The sequence below is a fragment of the Gordionus sp. m RMFG-2023 genome, chromosome 1, assembly GCF_954871325.1.
Source record: "Gordionus sp. m RMFG-2023 chromosome 1, tfGorSpeb1-WG-v2, whole genome shotgun sequence".
NCBI lineage: Eukaryota > Metazoa > Nematomorpha > Gordioida > Chordodea > Parachordodidae > Gordionus > Gordionus sp. m RMFG-2023.
The window spans coordinates 62,842,918-62,864,742 of NC_088775.1; the positions used below are offsets into that span (position 1 = coordinate 62,842,918).

The window sequence follows — 21,825 nt, forward strand, 5'->3', positions numbered from 1 at the left end:
TATGAACAATATTTTGATTTAAATTATCTTATAATATATTTTTCTATATTTTACTGTGATATACAAACCGATTTAATAGATATTAATATTATATCTTTTAACAGTATTATATACACGCTTAAATATTTTGTATATTTGTGTCCGAAATTATCATTTTTTAAATATGATTAGTTCTAATATTTATATGATATTTCTAATAAATTTTTAATGCTTCAGCAAAAAATCATTTCAGCAGAATAAGATTTTTTAGTGATCATTTATTTGGAATTGTATTTTATTAAATATGGGTTATTAAATTCTAACATTTTCATTTTTAGCCCGATTTGCCTGTGGATATATTTCAGTGTAAATATCAAAAAATAATAGAATTCAAAAAAGTGTTTATTTATTTTTGCCAAATTTACATATGAGTTAAGGGCATGCATAAAATTCTTAATTGTAAATAACTTTATAATTTATAGATAGATATTATCAAATGATTAATTAGTTTTTTTGTGGAATAATGTTTGGTTTTTGAGGCAATGGTAATTTACTGAAATAGGATTTGGCCTTTCTTTCGGCGTTGATCTCCAAATTGTAAAGAGGATGAATGTAACTCTAATATAATTCATGAAGGTTTTTAAGGAAAAACAAATAATATATATATTTTACAAAATTATTTATTACCAAATCATTGTTTGGGTTTCCAATTATGAATGGTTTGTTATTAAATGAATGTTGAGCAACAGAAAGGCCAGATAAAGCGTAACATGTGTGATAATAATCTTTAGGTCTTAAAAATATAAAAATTAATCGAGTGTAATTGAAACTTTGCTAAAAAAAATTAAAACTTTTATACACATGAAATTTAAAAATGAACTAATAAATAAAGAAAGAATAAATAGTAAAGATATCACTAATTATAATATGGCAAATTAAAGAGGGATATTTATTAAACTTCATAAACATTAAAATAAAATGTGACGTGGATCCAGAGATTTCTATAAAGGGTAGAGTCGTTTCTACTAAAAAATAAATTGCACATATAAATTTTCGAAAAACAAGCGGTTTGACTAACTACAAATGTTAAGGTAATAAAAATTTGCAGTTTACCTTTTTCATATATTATCTATTATTTGTAGTGAGATTGATTTTCCTATGATATAAATAATTTATAAAAAATTTCTATATTAGATATATTGAATAATAAAGAAATATACATTAATAGTTGAATTTTCTTTTATCTCATAATAAATCGCTTAAATCCTTTAATATAATTATATTAAAAATATTTATAATTAAATTTTAAATTTCACTAATATTAAATCCGTAAGTTGGCGTGTATTATTATAAAATACTATTATAAAAAAAAATAATCATTTAAAAATGTTATATATCAAGAATTTACTCCTAAAACATTAAAGGTTCATTTTAATATGCTGAATTATCATACGCATGGTGGAGTGCTATATATAATATTTAAAACAAAGTCATGCCGGTAAAGTATATTGTTAATATTACGATATAAAATATTATTTTGGGTCAAATGATATTCAATAATACCAAGTTACTATTTAAATAAAATAATTTAAATATTATTTATCTTGATTTATCTAAGTATTATAGTAAATGATTAATTTATATTTATATAATTAGAATCATATTTATATAAATATTTCACATGATGGCATTCATTCATTTACCTTTTTTTACCTCATTTTATTAGATTAAAAGATTACATTCACAATAGATTTTTTTCTAGTCGTCACACTTAATATATTCAATCAGAAATGGATAATCACGTAAGATAATATTTATATTACATGGGTGGGTCCTTAAGAATCTAGATACAGATGTGAAAAAATTAATCTTAGATGCAGATACTAGTATTTTTTTCAAAATATCAAAAAGATACTTGCATCTAATTATCATTACCAATTAAATTAGAATAGTTTATTTATTTATTATTTATTTGTGAAGAACATAACATAATTATTTAGTAAGAATGAATATTTACAATAATTAATAAAATATTTAATGATGAGTTAATATATTAAGCATTTTAATATTAGTAATTAATGGCCCATTCTTAGCGTAGATATACCTAGACTAGTATTTTTAATGGGAGTTGAAATATTTATTTGTAAAAGAGTATTTAAAATAGATTTATTATTTTATAAGATAATCAAAATTTTAAAATACTTTAGTATTCGACCTTAGCCATTTTGGCATACATAGCATTTTACCAAGACTAAATAACCTTTCAATTGAAGCTGATGAAGATATTACAGTATTATATTTATAAAAAAATTTAATTAATGGAAAGATAATAATTAAACATTTATAATGTATTTCAACTTTCATAATATAATTTATAACCTCTACACTTAAAGACCCTTTTTATGATCATTTAAACAATCAAATTATATTACTTTAATGATTAAGTTTACAAAACAAAATTTATAGAAAAAGAAATACATGGACGCTTAACCCACCAACAATTCTCATTAGATATTAGCCCACGTTAAAACCCCAAATAATTATATCTCAGAATAGCAAATCAAAGTCTTTAGAAATCAACTGAAAATTCAAACAAATACACCTACCCCCCCCCCCCCCCCCCCACCTCTACATTCATTACTTAAAATCAATATATCATTTTACAAATAAAATATAATGTCATTTAAAATATCCAGAATCCCTTATCTAATATATTTTCCCTTAAAAATGGTAAATCTTTATACATTTTTATGGTAGGTGTAAATTATCTACAAACATTATATGTTTGATAACATTTTTCTGTTATATCTTATTTATTTATTGTAATAATGGCAATAAAAACAAATTGGCTATTTAGGGAAAATATCAATAGAAAGTATGCAAAAATTATTTTAAAAAATTAATTTATCTTACATTAACCATTAAAATGTGATCATATATAATTAATAAAAACCTATATTTGTTCTTGGAATTTTTCAAATCAATTTTTGATAGATAATATATAGAATTTAGCTTACTTTTTAAGTAATAATACAATATGATTTTAGAATATAATATAACAAAAAATATTTTTAAATTTTTTTATAAAATAATAATACGCCATCTTACGGATTTAATATTATTGTAATTTAAAATTTAATTCTAAATATTTTTAATATAATTATATTAAAGGATTTAAACGATTTATTATGAGATAAAAGAAAATTCAACTATTAATGTATATTTCTTTATTATTGAATATATCTAATAATTTAATTTTTTATAAGTTATTTATATCATAGGAAAATGAATCTCACTACAAATAATAGATAATATATGAAAATTTTTACCTAAGTATTTGCAGTTTACCTTAAAACAAGTAATGCACAAAAAGGTTAAAAAAAATTCGTTTACATATAACATATACTTAGATTAGAAAGTATATCCAGGGTATGTTTTAAATATATAAAAATGTCATGAAAAAATTCAAGTCAAAATCGCATTCTAAATTTATTCCTTAAATTGTGTGAAGAACTTATTTAAATTTGAAGGAATATAGAAGATCTTTATATGGGTTACATGTCAATACCGCGAAAATTTTAGCGCGAAATGTATTATCGCGAATGTCGATTACCGCGAAAAGATATTATAGCGAATGCATTATCGCGAATATAATATAGCGAATGCATTACCGCGAATATAATACAGCGAAAATATTATAGCGAATGTAATACCGCGAAAATGTTATCGCGAATGTATTATAGCGAATACATTACAGCGAATGAATTATCGCGAATGCATTACCGCGAATGCATTATAGCGAATGAATTATCGCGAATACATTATAGCGAATCCATTATAGCGAATGAATTATCGCATAGCAAATGCATTATCATATCGCGAATGGAGTTTCATGAAAGTTACAATTTTATATTTATCGACTTTTCGACTGACTTAGTTGAATATGAAAATTAAGTTAAAATGGGGATTGGCTCTAAAAACATTTTTTTATTGAAATTAAGGCTAAGGCTTTTCTTTTTTTGACTCAAAATATATAAAAAAGATTCTAAGTAATAAAATAGATTTCTCCTTTTCATCTAATCATTTTAAATATTAAACATGAAAGTTACAATTTTATATTTATTGACTTTTCGACTGACTTAGTTGAATCTGAAAATTAAGTTAAAATGGGGATTGGCTCTAAAAACATTTTTTTATTGAAATTAAGGCTAAGGCTTTTCTTTTTTTTGACTCAAAATATATAAAAAAGATTCTAAGTAATAAAATAGATTTCTCTTTTTCATCTACTCATTTTAAATATTAAACGTCAAGTTTTTTCCTTTTAATTTATTGAAAACTTGTAGGGGAGAACGGGGTTATGGCGAACGTTAAAGGCAAACCTTAAGAAAATTATAAGTACTTTTATTAATTTAAATATATAATTTTACAATAATGTATTCAATTATAATAAAAAAATAAAATAGCAAATATATATTTTTATATTATTTTATATTTTTTAGTAAAAATATAAACTCTATAAGCAGCTAGCAGATTGTAATTGTATTCTCATATTATTTTTATTAGATTTTTGGTTAGAAAAATTCATTTTTGTGGCAATATAGTGAATTGATCTTTAATAATATATGAAGAGTTTTATAAATAAAATTAAATTCTATATATAAATTGAAACGCGAAAGTGATATTTAAAAAAATTACTAATCAAAAATATTAAGGGTTGTAAACATTAATAAATTTTAATATAACGAGTTAGATTTCAGGCACTAGTCTTGATCCCAAGTTCAGTTAGGATTCCAGAATTTAAAAAAAATTAAATTATTATTTTAGAGTAATATAATATAACAAAATATGAGTTAATAAACAAGTCATGTAATCTATTTATAAATCTTATTTCGTAGTATCATCTTTAAAAAAATTGAAAAAAAATTATTGCACCTTTCATCTTTTTAAAGTAAGGTGCCAGAAGTAAATTATAGTTTGGTAATAACTTTATTTTTATCCACTTCCAAAAATGATAGAAAAATATTATTTCAGCCGTTGGGTTATTTTTGAAAGGATAGCTTTATCAACGCCAAAAAAAATTATACTTTTATTAATATTTATCTATTTTTTACAGTACAGACAAAATTGAATTTAACATATTTCAATGTCATAATTAGTAATAAAATAAATAATATAAATGTCGTAAATTAATATACCTGTGTTCTTCGGTCTGCATTTTTTAGCTCTGATTATTTAAAGCCCTGCCCTAAATTTTCAAATTTCGTTATTTTCTCTGTATTTTATAAATTGTTTTATACGAAATTTAAGATAAGTAAATAATATTAAAGCATAATTAAAATGTTTTTCACTATAATATTAAACGGCATAAAAATATGGATTTGTGGCCTTCTGTCTCTCTTAAAGTTGAAATTGTTTTAAACAGTATCATGAATAATAAACCAATTTGCACAGTGAGATTTAGAAATAATTAAATAGACAGAATATGAAATTAAAAAATCTTCTTTTCCCATTTCAGAAAGTCTCATAATCATTATGTTTAAAAATATTTATTGTAGGCATTCCCTTTCAGGCAGAATAATATGATTTGAAAATAACTTACAAAATATTAAATTTGAACTAAATTCACATATCATCTCTATTGAAACCACCAAAATATATAATTAAATATATTTTTTATCATTTTAAGATTTATATTTGAAACAGGAGTTGGCATTTATTATTTTTAAATTTAACAATGTTTAAATTTAAAAAAGATAAGATTTTATGTTTTAAAGCTATAAAATTAATAATTTTGACGATTACAAAAGATTTAATAAGATAGAGGTCTCAATCCAATGTTCCCCTTCAACTAATATCAAAATATTTTTTTAGCGCTGGAAAGGGTTAGTCATATCTGTAACTAGGGGCTAGTAGAATTAGGTCGAATTAATTATATTATGCTTAAAAATATGATATAATAAGTATTCATTGGCTATTATAGCTTTAAATTCTATTTTTTTCCCTTTAACTTTCACCTTTTCTGGTGGTTGATAATCAAAAGAATTAGAAAAAAATTAAAAAATTCATTAAAACTTAAACATTTTTTATAATAAAATATCACATTTTGAAATTTTTTATGAATTATTTATATACAAATGGTGTATTATTGATAATAACAATTATCCTATAGGAGACTTAATAAACCAATATAATCTACAAGCCTGGGGTTTGGGGCTTGTTGGGGCAAAAATTAACTTTTATTAGATCTTAAAATATAAAATATTAAAATATTTATTAATAGGGTCTTTTGTAAAAAACGACTTAATCTAATCGTTAAAAAAATTGAGTATACCAAATTACACATATTTTTTAATAAAATACGAATTTCATAAATAACAAGTGACGTGTTTTAGAGGTAAATAATTTTAAAACGCTACTTTAAATAAATATAGACAATTAGGCTGGTTCTCTGGTTTTTTGGAACTTAATAAATGGGTTAAATATAATTTTGTCAAATATAAATCACTATTGCATTGTGATAATGTTAGTTGTAATGCATTCGCGATATTGCATTCGCTATGATGCATTCGCGATAATGCATTCGCTCTAATACATTCGCTATGATACATTCGCTATGATACATTCGCTGTAATGCATTCGCTATAATGTTTTCGCGGTAATGCATTCGCTATAATGGATTCGCGCTAATATATTCGCTATAATACATTCGCTATGATGCATTCGCGATAATGTATTACATTCGCTGTAATGCATTCGCTATAATGTTTTCGCGGTATTGCATTCGCGCTAATATATTCGCTATAATACATTCGCTATGATGCATTCGCGATAATGCATTCGCGGTATTACATTCGCTGTAATGCATTCGCTATAATATTTTCGCGGTAATGCATTCGCTATAATATTTTCGCGGTAATGCATTCGCTATAATGCATTCGCTATAATGCATTCGCGCTAATATATTCGCTATGATACATTCGCTATAATGCATTCGCGGTAATGCATTCGCTATAATATCTTTTCGCGGAATCGACATTCGCGATAATACATTTCGCGGTATTGACGTGATACGCTTTATATGTATATTTTTTAAATTTAGGATGAAAAAAACATTTTTAAAGGATGTTACATACCCCCCCCCCCTCACCCCACCCTAACCCTTAACTGAAATACAAAAAAATAATCATTCAATCTTATTATTTTTTTTAGCAATTCTTCAGTTTTGAATAAATACAATGATCAATATATTAATTAAAGGATTTGATTTGAATAACAACTATATTATTTGGCATTTATATATAGAACCCTTAAATTAATCATGTAAATATAAAAAGCCTATCATGCAAAAATAAAGGTTTTTACTTTCCTGGTTTGTCTATCAAGCTACCGGTCAAACTTTGACAACAAATTAGTATATACTCTTGTAAAGCTTCTTGGGGTTTCATGATAAAAATATAATAATAATAAGATTTTTTTTAAAAAAGTTTCATTAACTATTACCTGAATCAAAAATCCAGTTATCGAGACAGGGAATGTGAGGAGAATCTGCTAAGAAGTAAATATAATTTACTACATTTTAAAGACTATTATTTAGACCTTATAACTATAATATCCAAAATAATATAATACAGTGACGACAAGGGAGGCATTGATTCCTTATCATTTTCTTTTACACAAAAACAAAGCGTTTGTTTTATATTTTTTTAAAATATTTAATCCCGTCGTTTATTTATGATTATATATGAAAAAATTGATGTTTCCGTGCTTTATTTATTGCAATTTAGTAAAATTTGGTTTATTTAACAAAAATTTAGTCGTTAAGCATGTTATCAAAAAATTGATTGTTTGGGCCTGAGATGGGTGGGGGGGGGGGATTTATCACCTTAATATTTTGTATATTATGGCAAATAAAAAAAATCAATTATTTCCCTATAGTAGTAATCTTTATGCTTTGTCATCGTATCTTATTTAATAATACTTTTGGTAACTAAAAAGGTAAGAGTCAACAGCAGCGTATCTCTAAATTTATGGAAACTGGGGGACGTAAAAGAACGTTATAAAAATATCATCCAAATATCTAGAAAGGAACATAAATGTTTTACGTTAGGGGACCAGAGAGCTCAAATTCCCTTGAAAACTTGGATGGCCCACTATTAAAAAATGTATATTCATTTCAGTTTTTGCAAATTTTAGATAGAATCTGACTAATTTTAGAAATTATCTTTCTTGCTCATTTTGGATATTTTTTTTTAAAAAGGTGTGCCTCTTCAAGTTAAAAAAGTTAGCGACTATCACTGTACTGATCCATATCTAGATTTATAATAGAGATCTGCAAATCACGGCTCGGCCCTGTAAAAAATAATTTCTGGTCGGGCTGAGTGGGGCCTATATTTTTTAAAAACTTTCGGGCCGGACCAGGTTGGGCTTAAATTTTTAAATATTATATCATTACAGTTTTTCAAATATATTGATATATTTTAAAATTCTTGCAAGAAACAAGGCGTTAATATTTATTTATAGAATATTTTTTTTACAAAAAAAATAAATAAATTTTTATATATTTAAATATTTTCGGACTGGGCCGGGCGGACAAATTTTTATTTTTGTTTCGGCTTTTCGGGACAAATAAAAAATTTGTTAGGGAATGGCCGGGCAGGACAAATTTTTAAAAAAAATTCGGGCCGGGCTTGAAAAATTAGGGTCGATGCAGATCATTAATTTATAATATCCACAACCTAATTTTAAAATATCAACGAAGAAACAAGTAAATTATTAATTAAAAAAAGGATTTTTAAAATTTCTAATTTATTTTATATTATATAATTAATTATAATATGAACCGGATTTTTGTGTATTGTTGCACGATTTAAGATATTGGGCTTCGAAGATGAGAGGGAAAATTGCTCCAACCCAAAATGAATAGCATGAATCCACTAACTTATTCGTCCTGCCATTAAATCCTCCCTCGATTGGCATCTGCCTATTTACCAACCATCTCTATTCCGATAAAAAAAAAGAGAAGTTATTATCATCTTGTTATTTTTAAAATTATCGTAACAACGTGGCGAAATCAGCATATCCATATTTTTAAAATAATAAATTTATAACAGCCTAGTAACCTTGATTTAAAAACAGGAATTTTAAGTTTCATGGCTAAATAAATATCCTATTTATAAAATCGAGATCAACTACTAAAAACAGTTTTCAAGTTTTTAAATAATAAATATAAGAGTGGGTAAAAAAACCATTAAACTTGGCATATCACATAAATGTTGTTTATCCATTAACAAGAGAGTGGCAAAACCACAAAAAGTATATCCACCATGAGCTTCACTTCCGGGTGTGCAAGAAAATCCGCCTTCATATGTTTGACAACTTTTTGTACCAATTTATATTAGATATGTTACAATATATATATTTTATATATAAAATGACTTCATGATCTTAACATTTAAAAAATCTTCTTGTAATTCATTAGAAAATGCAAAGATTTCTCTCGGCCCTGTAACCAAGGATGTTAGGATAATTATATTAAATTAGGTTAAAATTACTTTGTATGCAAAACTCTTGATGAACCATTAGTTAAATTTAATTATCATATAAAAGAATATGAATTAACTAATATTGACCATATGATAAGATATTTTAAATTTGGTGTAACAAATTTGAGGACCATTATTTTGGAGAGGCCGCCCTAAGATTAACCCTTGTTGCCTTCATATATTTTTTATAAAAAAAAACAAAGGTAATCAATTTTTTAAATAATACCTAACTATCCATTCATCGGTTTTGTAAAATAAATCCTCGCGATAAATATTGAGTAACTTACTAACCGTTATGGCGCAATAAGTTCCTCTTATATCAATTTCCCCGGAATCGTTTAAACTAAAACTACCGTCTTCACGTTTCATATTGTACAAAAATTTGAGCAGATTTTCTCTTTTTGATATGATAAAAAATTTCTTTTTATAAATTTAAAGTTAATAATTAGGGAATAAGTTAAGGAGATAAGGATAAACTGATAATTGTTAAAGAAAGAATGGACAATATATATTTAAAAAATCTTTTATAAAAGATTTAAAAAATACATAATTTGATTTTACATGAAGTCTTGTTTTAACTTTTTATAACTAAAGATTAGATTCTCGGTGGTATAGCGGAGCATTCGAAGGATAGAACTTCAAAGAAAATGTTGAACATTGTAGGACAAACGCAACCGTAGTTAAGGAAGGCATGCGCGATTTGGAGAATATTTAAATTAGTTTTTTTAAAGCTCAACTTTAGACAAATTAATAATAAAAATAATAACAAACTCAAAATAAAAATAATTAACTACACTTGGAAATAAATCCTTTCATTTTTTTACAGCTCACATCAAAATTCTGTTCCACTATTAACTAAGTTTCTGATAAATAGACATAAAGACAGATGGTTTTTCATGCCTGTGGAGTGGATATATATTCAAGCTAAAGATTAATTTTGTGATTAAAATGAGGGGTCGAAAAAACGATTTTTTTTCCTTCTAAATTTGGAGCTTGGATGTTGGTTTAGGAAATCAATTGCCTTTTTTTGGATGAGATAAATACACAGGTTTCATTTTCAAAGAATGGTTAAAAGGATAACGGCAGTAGTATCAAAATACTCAAATTATATCATTGTTTAATGTTTCATTAAATTTTTTATGATTAAAATAAGGGTGTCGAACCAAACCTAAATAAACCGCGAAACCGAAATAAACCGTTATAAATTTTCGAACAGTAACCAAACCGGTATAAGAATTTTTTTGAGCTAACACCGAAACGTAGAATAAATTCGAACCGATTTAAACCTGTTAAAAAATAATACATGTTTTTCCTTTATTATACTATAAGATATATTCATCTAGTTAAAAAAAAGAATTGCATAAAAAAAATTGTGTTTAATATTACTTCTTTCGTTATTATTCCTGTTTATAATGAAATAAAAAATTTCAACTCATTTTCCTTAATTTTTATTTAAAAATTTTCAAATATTTGATTATTATATTTAATTCTTTAAAATATTTTTGTTTGGTTTTTATTTTTAAATTGTTAAAATATTTTTGTTTGATTTTAATTTTTACTTCTTTCGTTATTATTTCTGTTTATAATGAAATAAAAAATTTCAACTCATTTTCCTTAATTTTTATTTTTAAGTTTTTCAAATATTTGATTATTATATTTAATTCTTTAAAATTTTTTGTTTGGTTTTTATTTTTAAATTGTTAAAATATTTTTGTTTTCTTTTAATTTTTAGGTTTAAAAAACTTTTTTTCTCGTTATTTGGTCAATTAATAAAACATATAATGCATTTAAGAATATTCAAAACTTATGAAAACTATAACGAAATGAAAAGACCGGATATAGATTTCTAAATTAAAATGAACCGATATAAACTTGTTTAAGTATATAATATAACTAGACCGTTTTAAACTTTAAAATAAAAACAAAGATAGAACTGAACCGTTATACCTATATTGGTTCGATACCCTAATTAAAATTTATGCTTTACAATAATTTCATGATTATATATAGGAAATGACTTATTTTTACATTTTTTTTTCAATTTATCATTATCATCGCACTTACTGCTGAAAAATTGGAATAGAAACGCAAAATCAATGATACGAAAACATTTGTTTAACATAAATAAAATAAAAAAATTAAAGATTTAAATGTGAGACATTCTTGTATGTAATGAAATGATAATAGATTGGGCAGATTTAATAAATGATGTTCCTGAAAGATGGTTGTAACTTGTTTCAGTTGCTTAAGGATTTATAAACATTTTAGATTATTAAAAATGTTTACGGCTTTCTTTGAAATATTAGTTTCCATTAAAAATACTTGTTCCATTTTTCCAAATATCACATTCAAAACCTGCTAACTTTATTTACTTTACCATTTATTTTGATAAAAGTGGTATAATTTGTTATAAAATAGTGTAGTTTTGTTGCCATTTACCGATCGATAATTTCGTAGGCTTTAAAATTATCTAATGTACAAAGGGCACTAATTGCTGCATAAGTTGCTGCCAAATGTGGTATTTGACCTGGCCCACCTTAAGACATTATTAAATAGAATAAATTGTAATATAACAATTGTACTTAATATATTTTATGTTAATTAAAGGGTAAGCGGAAAATAATTTTAAAGAGAAATAACCCGAAAAAAATTCTTCTGGAAGATAATTCACCTGAAAAAATATCCCAGGAACCCCATTTTTTAAATTTTAAAATATATTGCTGAAAGTAATTCCCCTGAAAAAAATACCACTAACAATTTTTTTAAATTTAAAATAAAACCCAGCAGCCAAAAAACTAAAATATTTCTTAAACATTATTATCTCAGTAAAGATGCAGCATTAAGTTGTAATTCTTTTTTTCGAATTTTTTTAAGCAAATTTGTAAAAATATATATTACAAATATAAATATGTTATGATTTCAGTAAAGATGAAATATATTTTAACTTTATTTTGAAGAAAATGAGTTAAAATAATATATTAAACGTTTTTGTTTGTATTATACGATTAGTGTTAGTGAATTTTATCTGTTTTTAGTCGATCTTCGGTCGGACTGGACTTGTCCATTTTGGAAAGAAAATGTGACACCATAATATCATGAAGTGAGATGAAAACGAAACGATTACAATAGATTATTTTACAATGCTCAGATAAAAAATTATTTGGATAACTATTTTTTTTAACAGGGATTGAGAATATGAGGATTAAATTCATGTTGAAATAATCATTATTATTTTCTAGTTTATTGAAAAAAGTTTATATATACAACCATATTTGAAGGCAATGTGAAAAACCTCAATTAAAATCTCCCAATTTGGTATTTAAAATATTTTATAATAAATGTGTAAAATTTTAGGTAAAAATAAATATTTTTTAGACAATTTCTTATAAACATTTTTCCAGTCATAATAAGCTTTTAAAATATCTTCTCATAAATATCAAAAAGCTGGGGAAAATGTTTAAAATGCAAATCAAAATATATTTTATTTTTTAGAATTATTTGAAGCCTCAACATTTCGAGGGTTGAATTTAAAACAAATTTCAAATTTAGATTTATTTAAAGCAGAGACTTGCCGGCCCGGGCCAAAAATAGTATGATATTAAAAATCTGGGCCGATCTTAAAAATTAGAAATTCGGACCGGCTTATTAAAATTAAATGCTAGCTTACGGTAATATTTTGCTTAATATCACAAACTAGGTATCCAGCAGCTAATTAGGTTAGGGATATGAAGAGTTAAGCAGAGTTGTTAACACTCCTTTTTTTAAAAGTAGCTAGCTACCGCTCCCGCTACTAAAGTTTTAAAAGGAGCTGGGTCCCGCTCCAAGTAATGGAGTGCCACTCCATAACCTTTTTTTTTAAAGTACACGAAACAAAATCATATTTTTTTATCAAAAATTTTTTATTTATATTAAATGATATATCAAAATATTTATAATCTTTTATTAGCTTTTAAAAGTAATAAATTTTCTAAATTTGAATCTAACAAACATCCATGCCTCTCCCCTAAAACCTGTTTAGCAATAATAAATAGGCGCTCAACAGGAGCACTAAGGAAGCGGGGTATTGTATTTATAAAAATAGTTGTCCAATATATTATCTTCCTGATGATCAATTTCATAATCCAAAAAATCTTCTAAATCATTACAGGGTTCCCGTGAACTAGTAGCTATTTTTGCATCAGGAATTTGTTTTCTTAAAAAATAAATTAATTTGTATTTTAGTTACAAATTTTGTGCATTTTTTATCCATTCCCAATTTAATTTGAAGGCAGGATGGATAATAGCTCCAATAATATTTTCATCATTATAAACATTTGAAAATCTGCAATAAAGTTATTTAAATAGAATAATTTATTTTTTATTTCGACTTCTTCTTCTATGATGTCTAACATAACAAAAACTATTTTTTATCATAATTCTATAAAATGAATATTAATATGACTTACAAGATTTTCCAAGAAATTTTCAATATAAAAAGAAAGAAAAAATTGATTTTAATATTTTAACTGATTAGATGTAAAACCAATATAAAACTCGGGCTCAACATTTAATATTGCATAAATTTAAATTAAATAAAATTTCATTTTTATTGAATTTTAATTAAAAAATAAATAGATTTATTAATATTTAAAAAATAATTTAATTTATACATTAAATTTAAAAGAGCGGTGGAGCGGCGCCCCTCCACTCCAGCCCTAAAAGGGACTAGCTCCCACTCCTGATTTAAATTAAATCATTTTTTAAATATTAATAAATCTATTTATTTGTTAATTAAAATTTAATAAAAATGAAATTTTATTTTATTTTATTTAAATTTATGCAATATTAAATATTGAGTGGAGTTTTATAATGATTTTTCATCTAATCAGTTAAAATATTAAAAATCAATATTTTCTTCTTTTATTATATTGAAAATTTCTTGGAAAATCTTGTAATCATATTTATATTCATATTATAGACATATGATAAAAAGTTTTTGTTATGGATCCAGACATCATAGAAGAAGAAATCGACATGAAAAATAAATTATCTATTTAAATAACTTTATTGCAGATTTTCAAATGTTTATAATTGTGATAATATCATTGCGGCTATTATCCATCCTGCATTCAAATTAAATTGGGAATGGATAAAAAATGCACAAAATATGAAACTAAAATACAAATTAATTAATTTTTTAAGAAAACAAATTCATGATGCAAAAATAGCTATTAGTTCATGTGAACCCTGCAATGATTTGAAAGATTTATTTGGATTCCATGAAATTGAGTATTAGGAAGATTATATATTGGACAAATATTTTTTAAATAATGATATCAAAATAACTATTTTTTATAAATTTCCTGAATTAAAAAATATTTTTATAAAATATAATACCCCGCTTCCCTCTAGTGCTCCTGCTGAGCGCCTGTTTAGTATTGCTAAACAGGTTGGATTGTTAGATTCAAATTTAGAAAATTTATTACTTTTAAAAGCTAATAAAAGATTATAAATATTTTGATATACCACTTAATATAAATAAAACTTTTATGATAAAAAAAATATGATTTTACTTACTAAAAAAAATGAAAATCAAAGGAGCGGCTATGAAGAAGGAGCTAGCTCCTTTTGAGAAGGTAGGAGCAGGAGCTAGCTACTTTTAAAAAGGAGCGTTAACAACTCTGGTTTAGGATAGTGTTGTTAATTTGCTTGGTCGTAAAATTTACGGCCCAATTTTGTGCTCAGGCACAAACCCGGGGAATAGAATTTATTTATTTTCTTGCTAAACATAAAAAAAGTTTATGATTATTTGGATTTGACATGTCTGCTATATAATTATAATAACAATATGATTTATTATTTAGAAATAAGTTGTTAAAATTTGGAAAATAAAATAAGTGTGAATTTCAGAAAAACTTAATTGAATGGGATAAATAAAACAACTTGTAATAAATCACAAGAGAAAAAATTGTGATAATTTAAAAGAATAAAATAATAAAGATAGAAATACGGGCGAAGGATGAATGCGCCAGATGGAGGCACTATGCAGGACAGGCCAACACCTTCTTTCTATGACCACAGAGGGAGCGACTGGGATACAAGACAAAGAATGTCGTGCTGGTCCTGTGGCGGTGATCATGTAATGAGGCGTTGTCCAACAAGCAGTGCAGGAAGATGAAGTGTCAGTAAAGGTGAATCCCACGTAAATGAACATAGGGGTAAAGATCAATCTTAGCAAAGAGGTGTTGTAATAATTAGTTTTTATTATTCTAAATGTTATAATTTGGTACTTGGCTAGGATAATTTTATATTATTCATAATATATTCTGTTGAATTAGTCTTTTTTTATAAATTATGAGATATGTAATAATGTTTATGGAAATTAGTGAATTTTTCTTTCCTCGATCAAGAATTGGAGTGCCTCGACATTTTCAAAATTTTTGAGTTAGAAGTGGATAATAACTTATTTACTTCCAATATATATATATATATATATAAATAAAAACTAGATTAAAAAATATTGATTTTTGCCAAAGTTATAGTACTGTCAATTTTGCGCTATTTGCATATAATGATGTAATTTTTGCTTCATAAACATGACCTATCCTATTATCTTATTTAATCACGTGTTATATTTCCTTCTTTTTTAATTTTTTGCTTTTCCATATTAAATCGTAAAATATTTTTATTCCATATCTATCCTAAATTATTTTACTGTCAAGGTAAATTTTTAATAATTGATTTTAAAATTTATTATAATTCATTATTTTGTACTATGACTTTATAAGTTTCATTAATAATTTTATATATAAAATTACTCCTTGTAGTGGATATTTTTGTGTGTTATATTATGTGAATTAATTAATATTATGTTAGAAGTGTGTAAGACCTTCTTATAATTGTATCATTTTTTGTCAATACACCATATCTAACCTACCTTTAGTTATATTATAAAATGTTATCATTTCAGGCTTGCTTGAATCATTTTTATTAACATTTTTATCATGGTGAAAAGTTGATAGCATTATGACATCCTTTTTTTTCTTTGATATGATAATAAAGTTATTTTTTCATATTCAGCTCAAATATATGAAAAATGATATTACATTTTAAATAATTTTATTATATTTACTTTCAATAATTTAAAGGAAGTCTCAATTATAAAATACTTTATGATTTATATACTAAAAAATGTAATCAATTATCAAGAATTCCTGTTAAAGATCAATATTACATGAATAAATTAGAAAAAATTAAGATATAGTGTTAATTTCAATGATTTCAAGTTGTTGTTTTGAATATATTTAAATTTATTAAATTCTAATAAAAAAATGTAAATAAAGCATTTAGAACACCAAAAATAAATCATAAAATGTTATATTTGCTTCACTTGTATTTTAATTTTATCAAATAAATTTTATATTAAAATTTTTTAGCCAATAATTAATTAACAATATGATAAATTAACTCTGAAATTTTTAAATATATTGAACAACAAGTTTTTCCTATATTTGATTTTAAACTTTAATATTGATTTTCTCATTTTAAACATTTGCGCATGATAATCCAATAAATTGACAATTTTAGTCATTTACAAATTTTTTTTTTATAAGACACCTTAGAGATATCAAATAAGAAGAACTCTCGCCACACCCATTATACTATCAGTCTTTACCAAGTTCACCTACATTATCATATCACTCTTAGTCTTAATTCTAGACCGACGATTCATATTTTTGTAAAATTAACAGACGAAATAATGTTAATCCAGACAGATGATTGTTAAATTAAAAAAAAAAATTTGTAAAATTTGAATAAATTATTTTACGTTCAGTGTATATAAAGAAACAAATTTTGTTTATATTGATTCATAGTTTTTTAACTTTAAAAATTGTATAATTAATATAACTTTATCGGTTCATTACTCTGCAAGATTTAATTTCTGACTCTTATACTCACGAATTAGAAAAATTTGTTTTAACTTTTATAGAAAACGGGGTATGTATGATCAATTGCGGGAGAAATTTGGTTAAAATTTTTATTTTGCGGCAGATTTGTGAAAATTGAGTTTGTGAAAAATGGCTTAGTTACCCCTCCCCCACTAATTCTTAAATACTTTATATATATATATATAATAACAAAGTCAGTAATGTTTTGTAATATTTTTAAAGATAACATTTCGCATATTTTTAAGTGTGGGGATTAATATTACGAAAAAATTATACCCATTTTTCCTTATACCTTATATTTTGGAGAATAAAAAATAGAGAGAATAATAATCATCTCAAACAAGATATCAATATCTAACGGTATTTTTAATATATTTTAAAGTGAGAAAAAAAATAAGTATTATAAAGAGTGAAAATAATTATAATTTATTTTTTATATGCCCAGACGATTTTTTAAATTTTATATTTATATATTACTAGCTGATAGCCCGTCAAGAATGACGGGTAATCAGAATTTTCTCCGTATGGATAAATGATAAATTTTACCTTCATTTGATGATGGATGAATCAGAATAGTCAAATGAATCAAATGATAGGAATAGATTAACCGTGTTCATCTTTGCAAGATTTCTATAAATTTTTAGAGAAAAGGCCAAATATATTATGGAAAATATGGAATAAAAAAATTGTGAAGTTATGATATTTATCAATTCTTTTAAGAAATTTTCCACATCCAGACGCAATGGTTTTTGCTCTCTCACTTCGTATAAAATCTACATTCTTCTCAAAGAATCATTTAAATGCTTTAAAAACCTTCCTAAATACTCTTTCAAAAAAAAGACCTCCCATCAAAGATTCGAATCAATTATGGGGGCAACCAGATTATCTCACAAACACAGTGGTTGTATCCACCTAATTGCAATGGGCTATTTAGAAGATTATTAGCAAAAATAATTGTTATGGGTAAAAACTCCAGGGTCTTAACTTATTAAGTATACTTATCAATCAGGATTTAATGTTTAAGGAGAAGGCAAAATAGCTTCACGTGCCATTTGTATTCCAAATCCTCCTCCTAACATGGCTATTATCAAAGTTGACTTTAAAAATGCTTTCAAAAGCAAATTTCGTGAACATTTATTTCATAAATTATTTTTATCCCAAATTTCCTGTTTATTCAAAATTCTTAGAGACATACTGTAACATTAAAACTCCTTTATTCAGCCCACATGTCATAGATTCTGACGAAAGGATGCAGCAGGGGACGTTCTCGTTTATTTTACCTTGGTATTTATTATCTCACCTATTATGTTAAATTTAAATTTGATTTGGATATAAATATTAGGTATCTTGATAATTTGGTTTTCAATTTCTTGAAGCCAATTTTAAGACTCATTCTTAATAATTCCAAATCCGAAATCTGTTTCCATGATAACAATATACAAACCCTCATCTAGTAAAATTAAATTTTTTATTGAGTACCAAATAATAAAAATTAAAAAGAATAAGGAAATTAATATAATTTATAAAAAGTATATGAAGTTGGAATAGGGAAAAAAAAAATTATCAAGTTGGATTAGAAAAAAAACATGTTTGCTGGGATTAGAACCCAATGCCTTCAGATTTGTAAGCGACGCTCTTGCCGATTAAGCCACAGACGCTTTTCTAAATTCACGATTTTTAAAATATATGTAAATTGTGACACTTTGAGTGCGACACGGCTTTTAATATTATAGATTTCTTTTCTACATCACCTGCCCAGCCTTGATGAAAGAAAAAAATATTATATACTTTTCTTTTTACCTTTTCTTCCTTATTATTTTGTTTCATATTATTTTTTATTTTGTATATTCCATTTTAATAATTAAATTTTTATTTAATAAATAAAGCAATAAAATATTTTTCTTTTTGTATTATTATAACTATATAAATAAAAATATAAAACAAAAAAACAAAACCAATCCCTTATTTTTTTTTCACTATAAAACTTTTAGTTATTCATGTCGTGAATAACCACGAAATCAAAATTAAAATATTTTTCAATAACTATTTAGTTGATTAACATCACTATCCATATTGATAAATTGTGATGATAAAAATATTCTAGCCCCAAAGACCTAGACCCGTCCATTTAGAATAATAATTATGATTACAATCGAAATATAATTAAATTAACTTTTTTGCATTGTTAAAAATATTCCTGACCCTTCATGACCTAGAACCGCCTACCTTGAATAATAATTATGATTACAGTTAAGGTATAATTAAAATACCTTTTATTTGATACCCATATTATTATTTTGTGTTGATAAAAATATTCCTGGCCCCCAAATCTTCGATTAGCCTATCGAGAAGAAACGTGTGTCCTCCTAATGAATAGATTATTAGCTCTCAATAATATATTGAACATATATACCTTCTTAAGTTCAACAAAAAACAATTATAAATTGGTTTTTGCTCCAGGTCTGTGTTGGTGTTCGAGGTCAGAGTTGGTTTAGTCGATTTTTAGACCCAAACCCCGGGTTTGGGGTTTACACAACCATAAAAACACTAGTTTAGGGACAATTGAGTTAAGTTTAACAATAACCCCTTTTTATTGTTTATAAGTTTGGTTAAGATTTATCAGGATTTTTTTATATTTTTTAAATTTTCTCAATTTTTAAATATTTTATTTGGGGAATGATTAATATCGATTTTTTTCATTTATTTTTTTTGAAGAATATTATTATCGATTTGGAGAATTCATTTTTTTAATATTTATTTTGTTTAAGAATATTATTTCGGAGAATTTTTTTTTCTTTTTTATATATAAGATTATCGATTTTCGAGAAATTATTGTAATTATTATTATATTTTTTTCCGGAACATTATTAACTTTCTGAATATATTTTAAAACTATCGAATTTGGAGAATTGTGTTTCTTTTTTCCAAGAAAAACTAATAATTATTAAAAGAAAAATATTAAAAGGCATGAAATAAAAGGAAAAATATTTTTTGAAATTATGCTGAATTTAAAGTGATAATGAAATTAAATAATATAAATTAAGATAATTCCGCAAAATAATATAATATTTAACAATGGGAAAAATAACATATATAACAATAGCGGTGAAAAAAATCCGGGAAAACTACGTTATAAAATTATCTAAAATACCAACATCGATTCCTATTAAGGAAAACAGATTCATTCACGACATTTCGGATAAAATTGTATGCCTACTTCATTTTAAATGATATATCAGATAATGAAAAAACGGGCAGCACTTATCTTCGCATTGTCAACTTATGACTTAAATAAGTTATTTATAAAATTCGCTCCTAAGTCCACTAATAAAATAAAATATGACGATATGCTAGATTCTTATAGCTAACGATAAAAAAATAGCACCGTTATAAATTTTCTGAAACATACTAAAAGAGACGGAGATACCAACCTATAATTTTTAAATTCACCAAAGGCGTTAGCGCTAAAATGTACAAAGCAAATTTCTTAAAGAAAAAGTAAAATTAGGACATGTTATTTCCAGTGCCCTCAGGCGAGAAACTGGAAGCGATATATGGTCCAATTCCTGAATCAGTCAACGAATTGCAGTCACTATTAGGGCGATATAAAAAAAAAATTTCAAAAATCGCGGGGCCCCTTTATGACTCCATAAAGGAAGGTAACAATTTCTGATGGACCAAAGAATGCGGATCAAGTGTTGAAACTTTAAAGAGATGTTTGACTAATCCCCCAGTGTCCATTTTGATCCAAAGAAGGATATCCAACTCACTACGGATGTGTTTATGTAGGGCGTAGGAGCCGTATTGTCTCATACAGAGAAAGACGGATCCAAGAATCACATAGGCTTTGCTTCATGGATACTATCGATGGTAGAAAAAAATACCTAACTATTGAAAGGGAAGTATTAGCACTTGTATTCGGGTAAAGAAATTTTATGAATATTTAGGACAAATTTTATAATATGGACTAACCACAAACCCCTTATATACATATTCGGTAACAAAAGTTCGGCAAATATAATCTTACCACGATTGCTCAAATGGTTTCTAATGTTAGGAGGGTAAAATTGTGAAATAAAAAACAAAGCGAGTAAAGAGAACAAAGTGGCAGACGGACTCTCAAGATGTCCAATGAAAGATAAGAACAAAGACCATAATAATGAAGTATATTTTATAAACAAACATCTTATATCAGTACACGAAATTCGGAAATAAGTCGAAAACGACGACAAGTTATAAAAGTAAAGGAGAGTATAAAAACTCAATTCAAGTCAAAAGATGAAAGTACATTAAGAAAATATGGAATGTGCAAAAGTAATTTATGGGTGGAAGACGGATGTTTATACAAAGAGGAAATAATAATAATTGCAACAGAA

General features: G+C 25.1%; 1 protein-coding gene across 4 annotated transcripts in view; it reads right to left on the reverse strand.

The window, feature by feature from the left end:
* Positions 1-399: 399 nt before the first annotated feature.
* Positions 400-21,825, reverse strand: part of LOC135931530 (protein farnesyltransferase subunit beta-like) — a 34,078-nt gene continuing 12,652 nt past the window's right edge. Inside the window, exons 6-15 of one of the 4 annotated variants that reach the window (XM_065468720.1) lie at positions 11,961-12,057; positions 9,599-9,693; positions 9,531-9,545; positions 9,415-9,481; positions 9,225-9,354; positions 8,820-8,976; positions 7,480-7,524; positions 7,342-7,411; positions 667-772; positions 400-597 (exon numbers count right to left, since the gene is read on the reverse strand). In XM_065468720.1, coding sequence (XP_065324792.1) covers positions 484-597; positions 667-772; positions 7,342-7,411; positions 7,480-7,524; positions 8,820-8,976; positions 9,225-9,354; positions 9,415-9,481; positions 9,531-9,545; positions 9,599-9,693; positions 11,961-12,057 — 896 coding nt within the window. In that variant the 3' untranslated portion in view covers positions 400-483. Of the gene's footprint in view, positions 598-666; positions 773-7,341; positions 7,412-7,479; positions 7,528-8,819; positions 8,977-9,224; positions 9,355-9,414; positions 9,482-9,530; positions 9,546-9,598; positions 9,694-9,747; positions 9,919-11,960; positions 12,058-21,825 lie in introns of all 4 variants that reach the window. The other 3 variants (XM_065468719.1, XM_065468722.1, XM_065468721.1) reach the window with 3 other exon arrangements.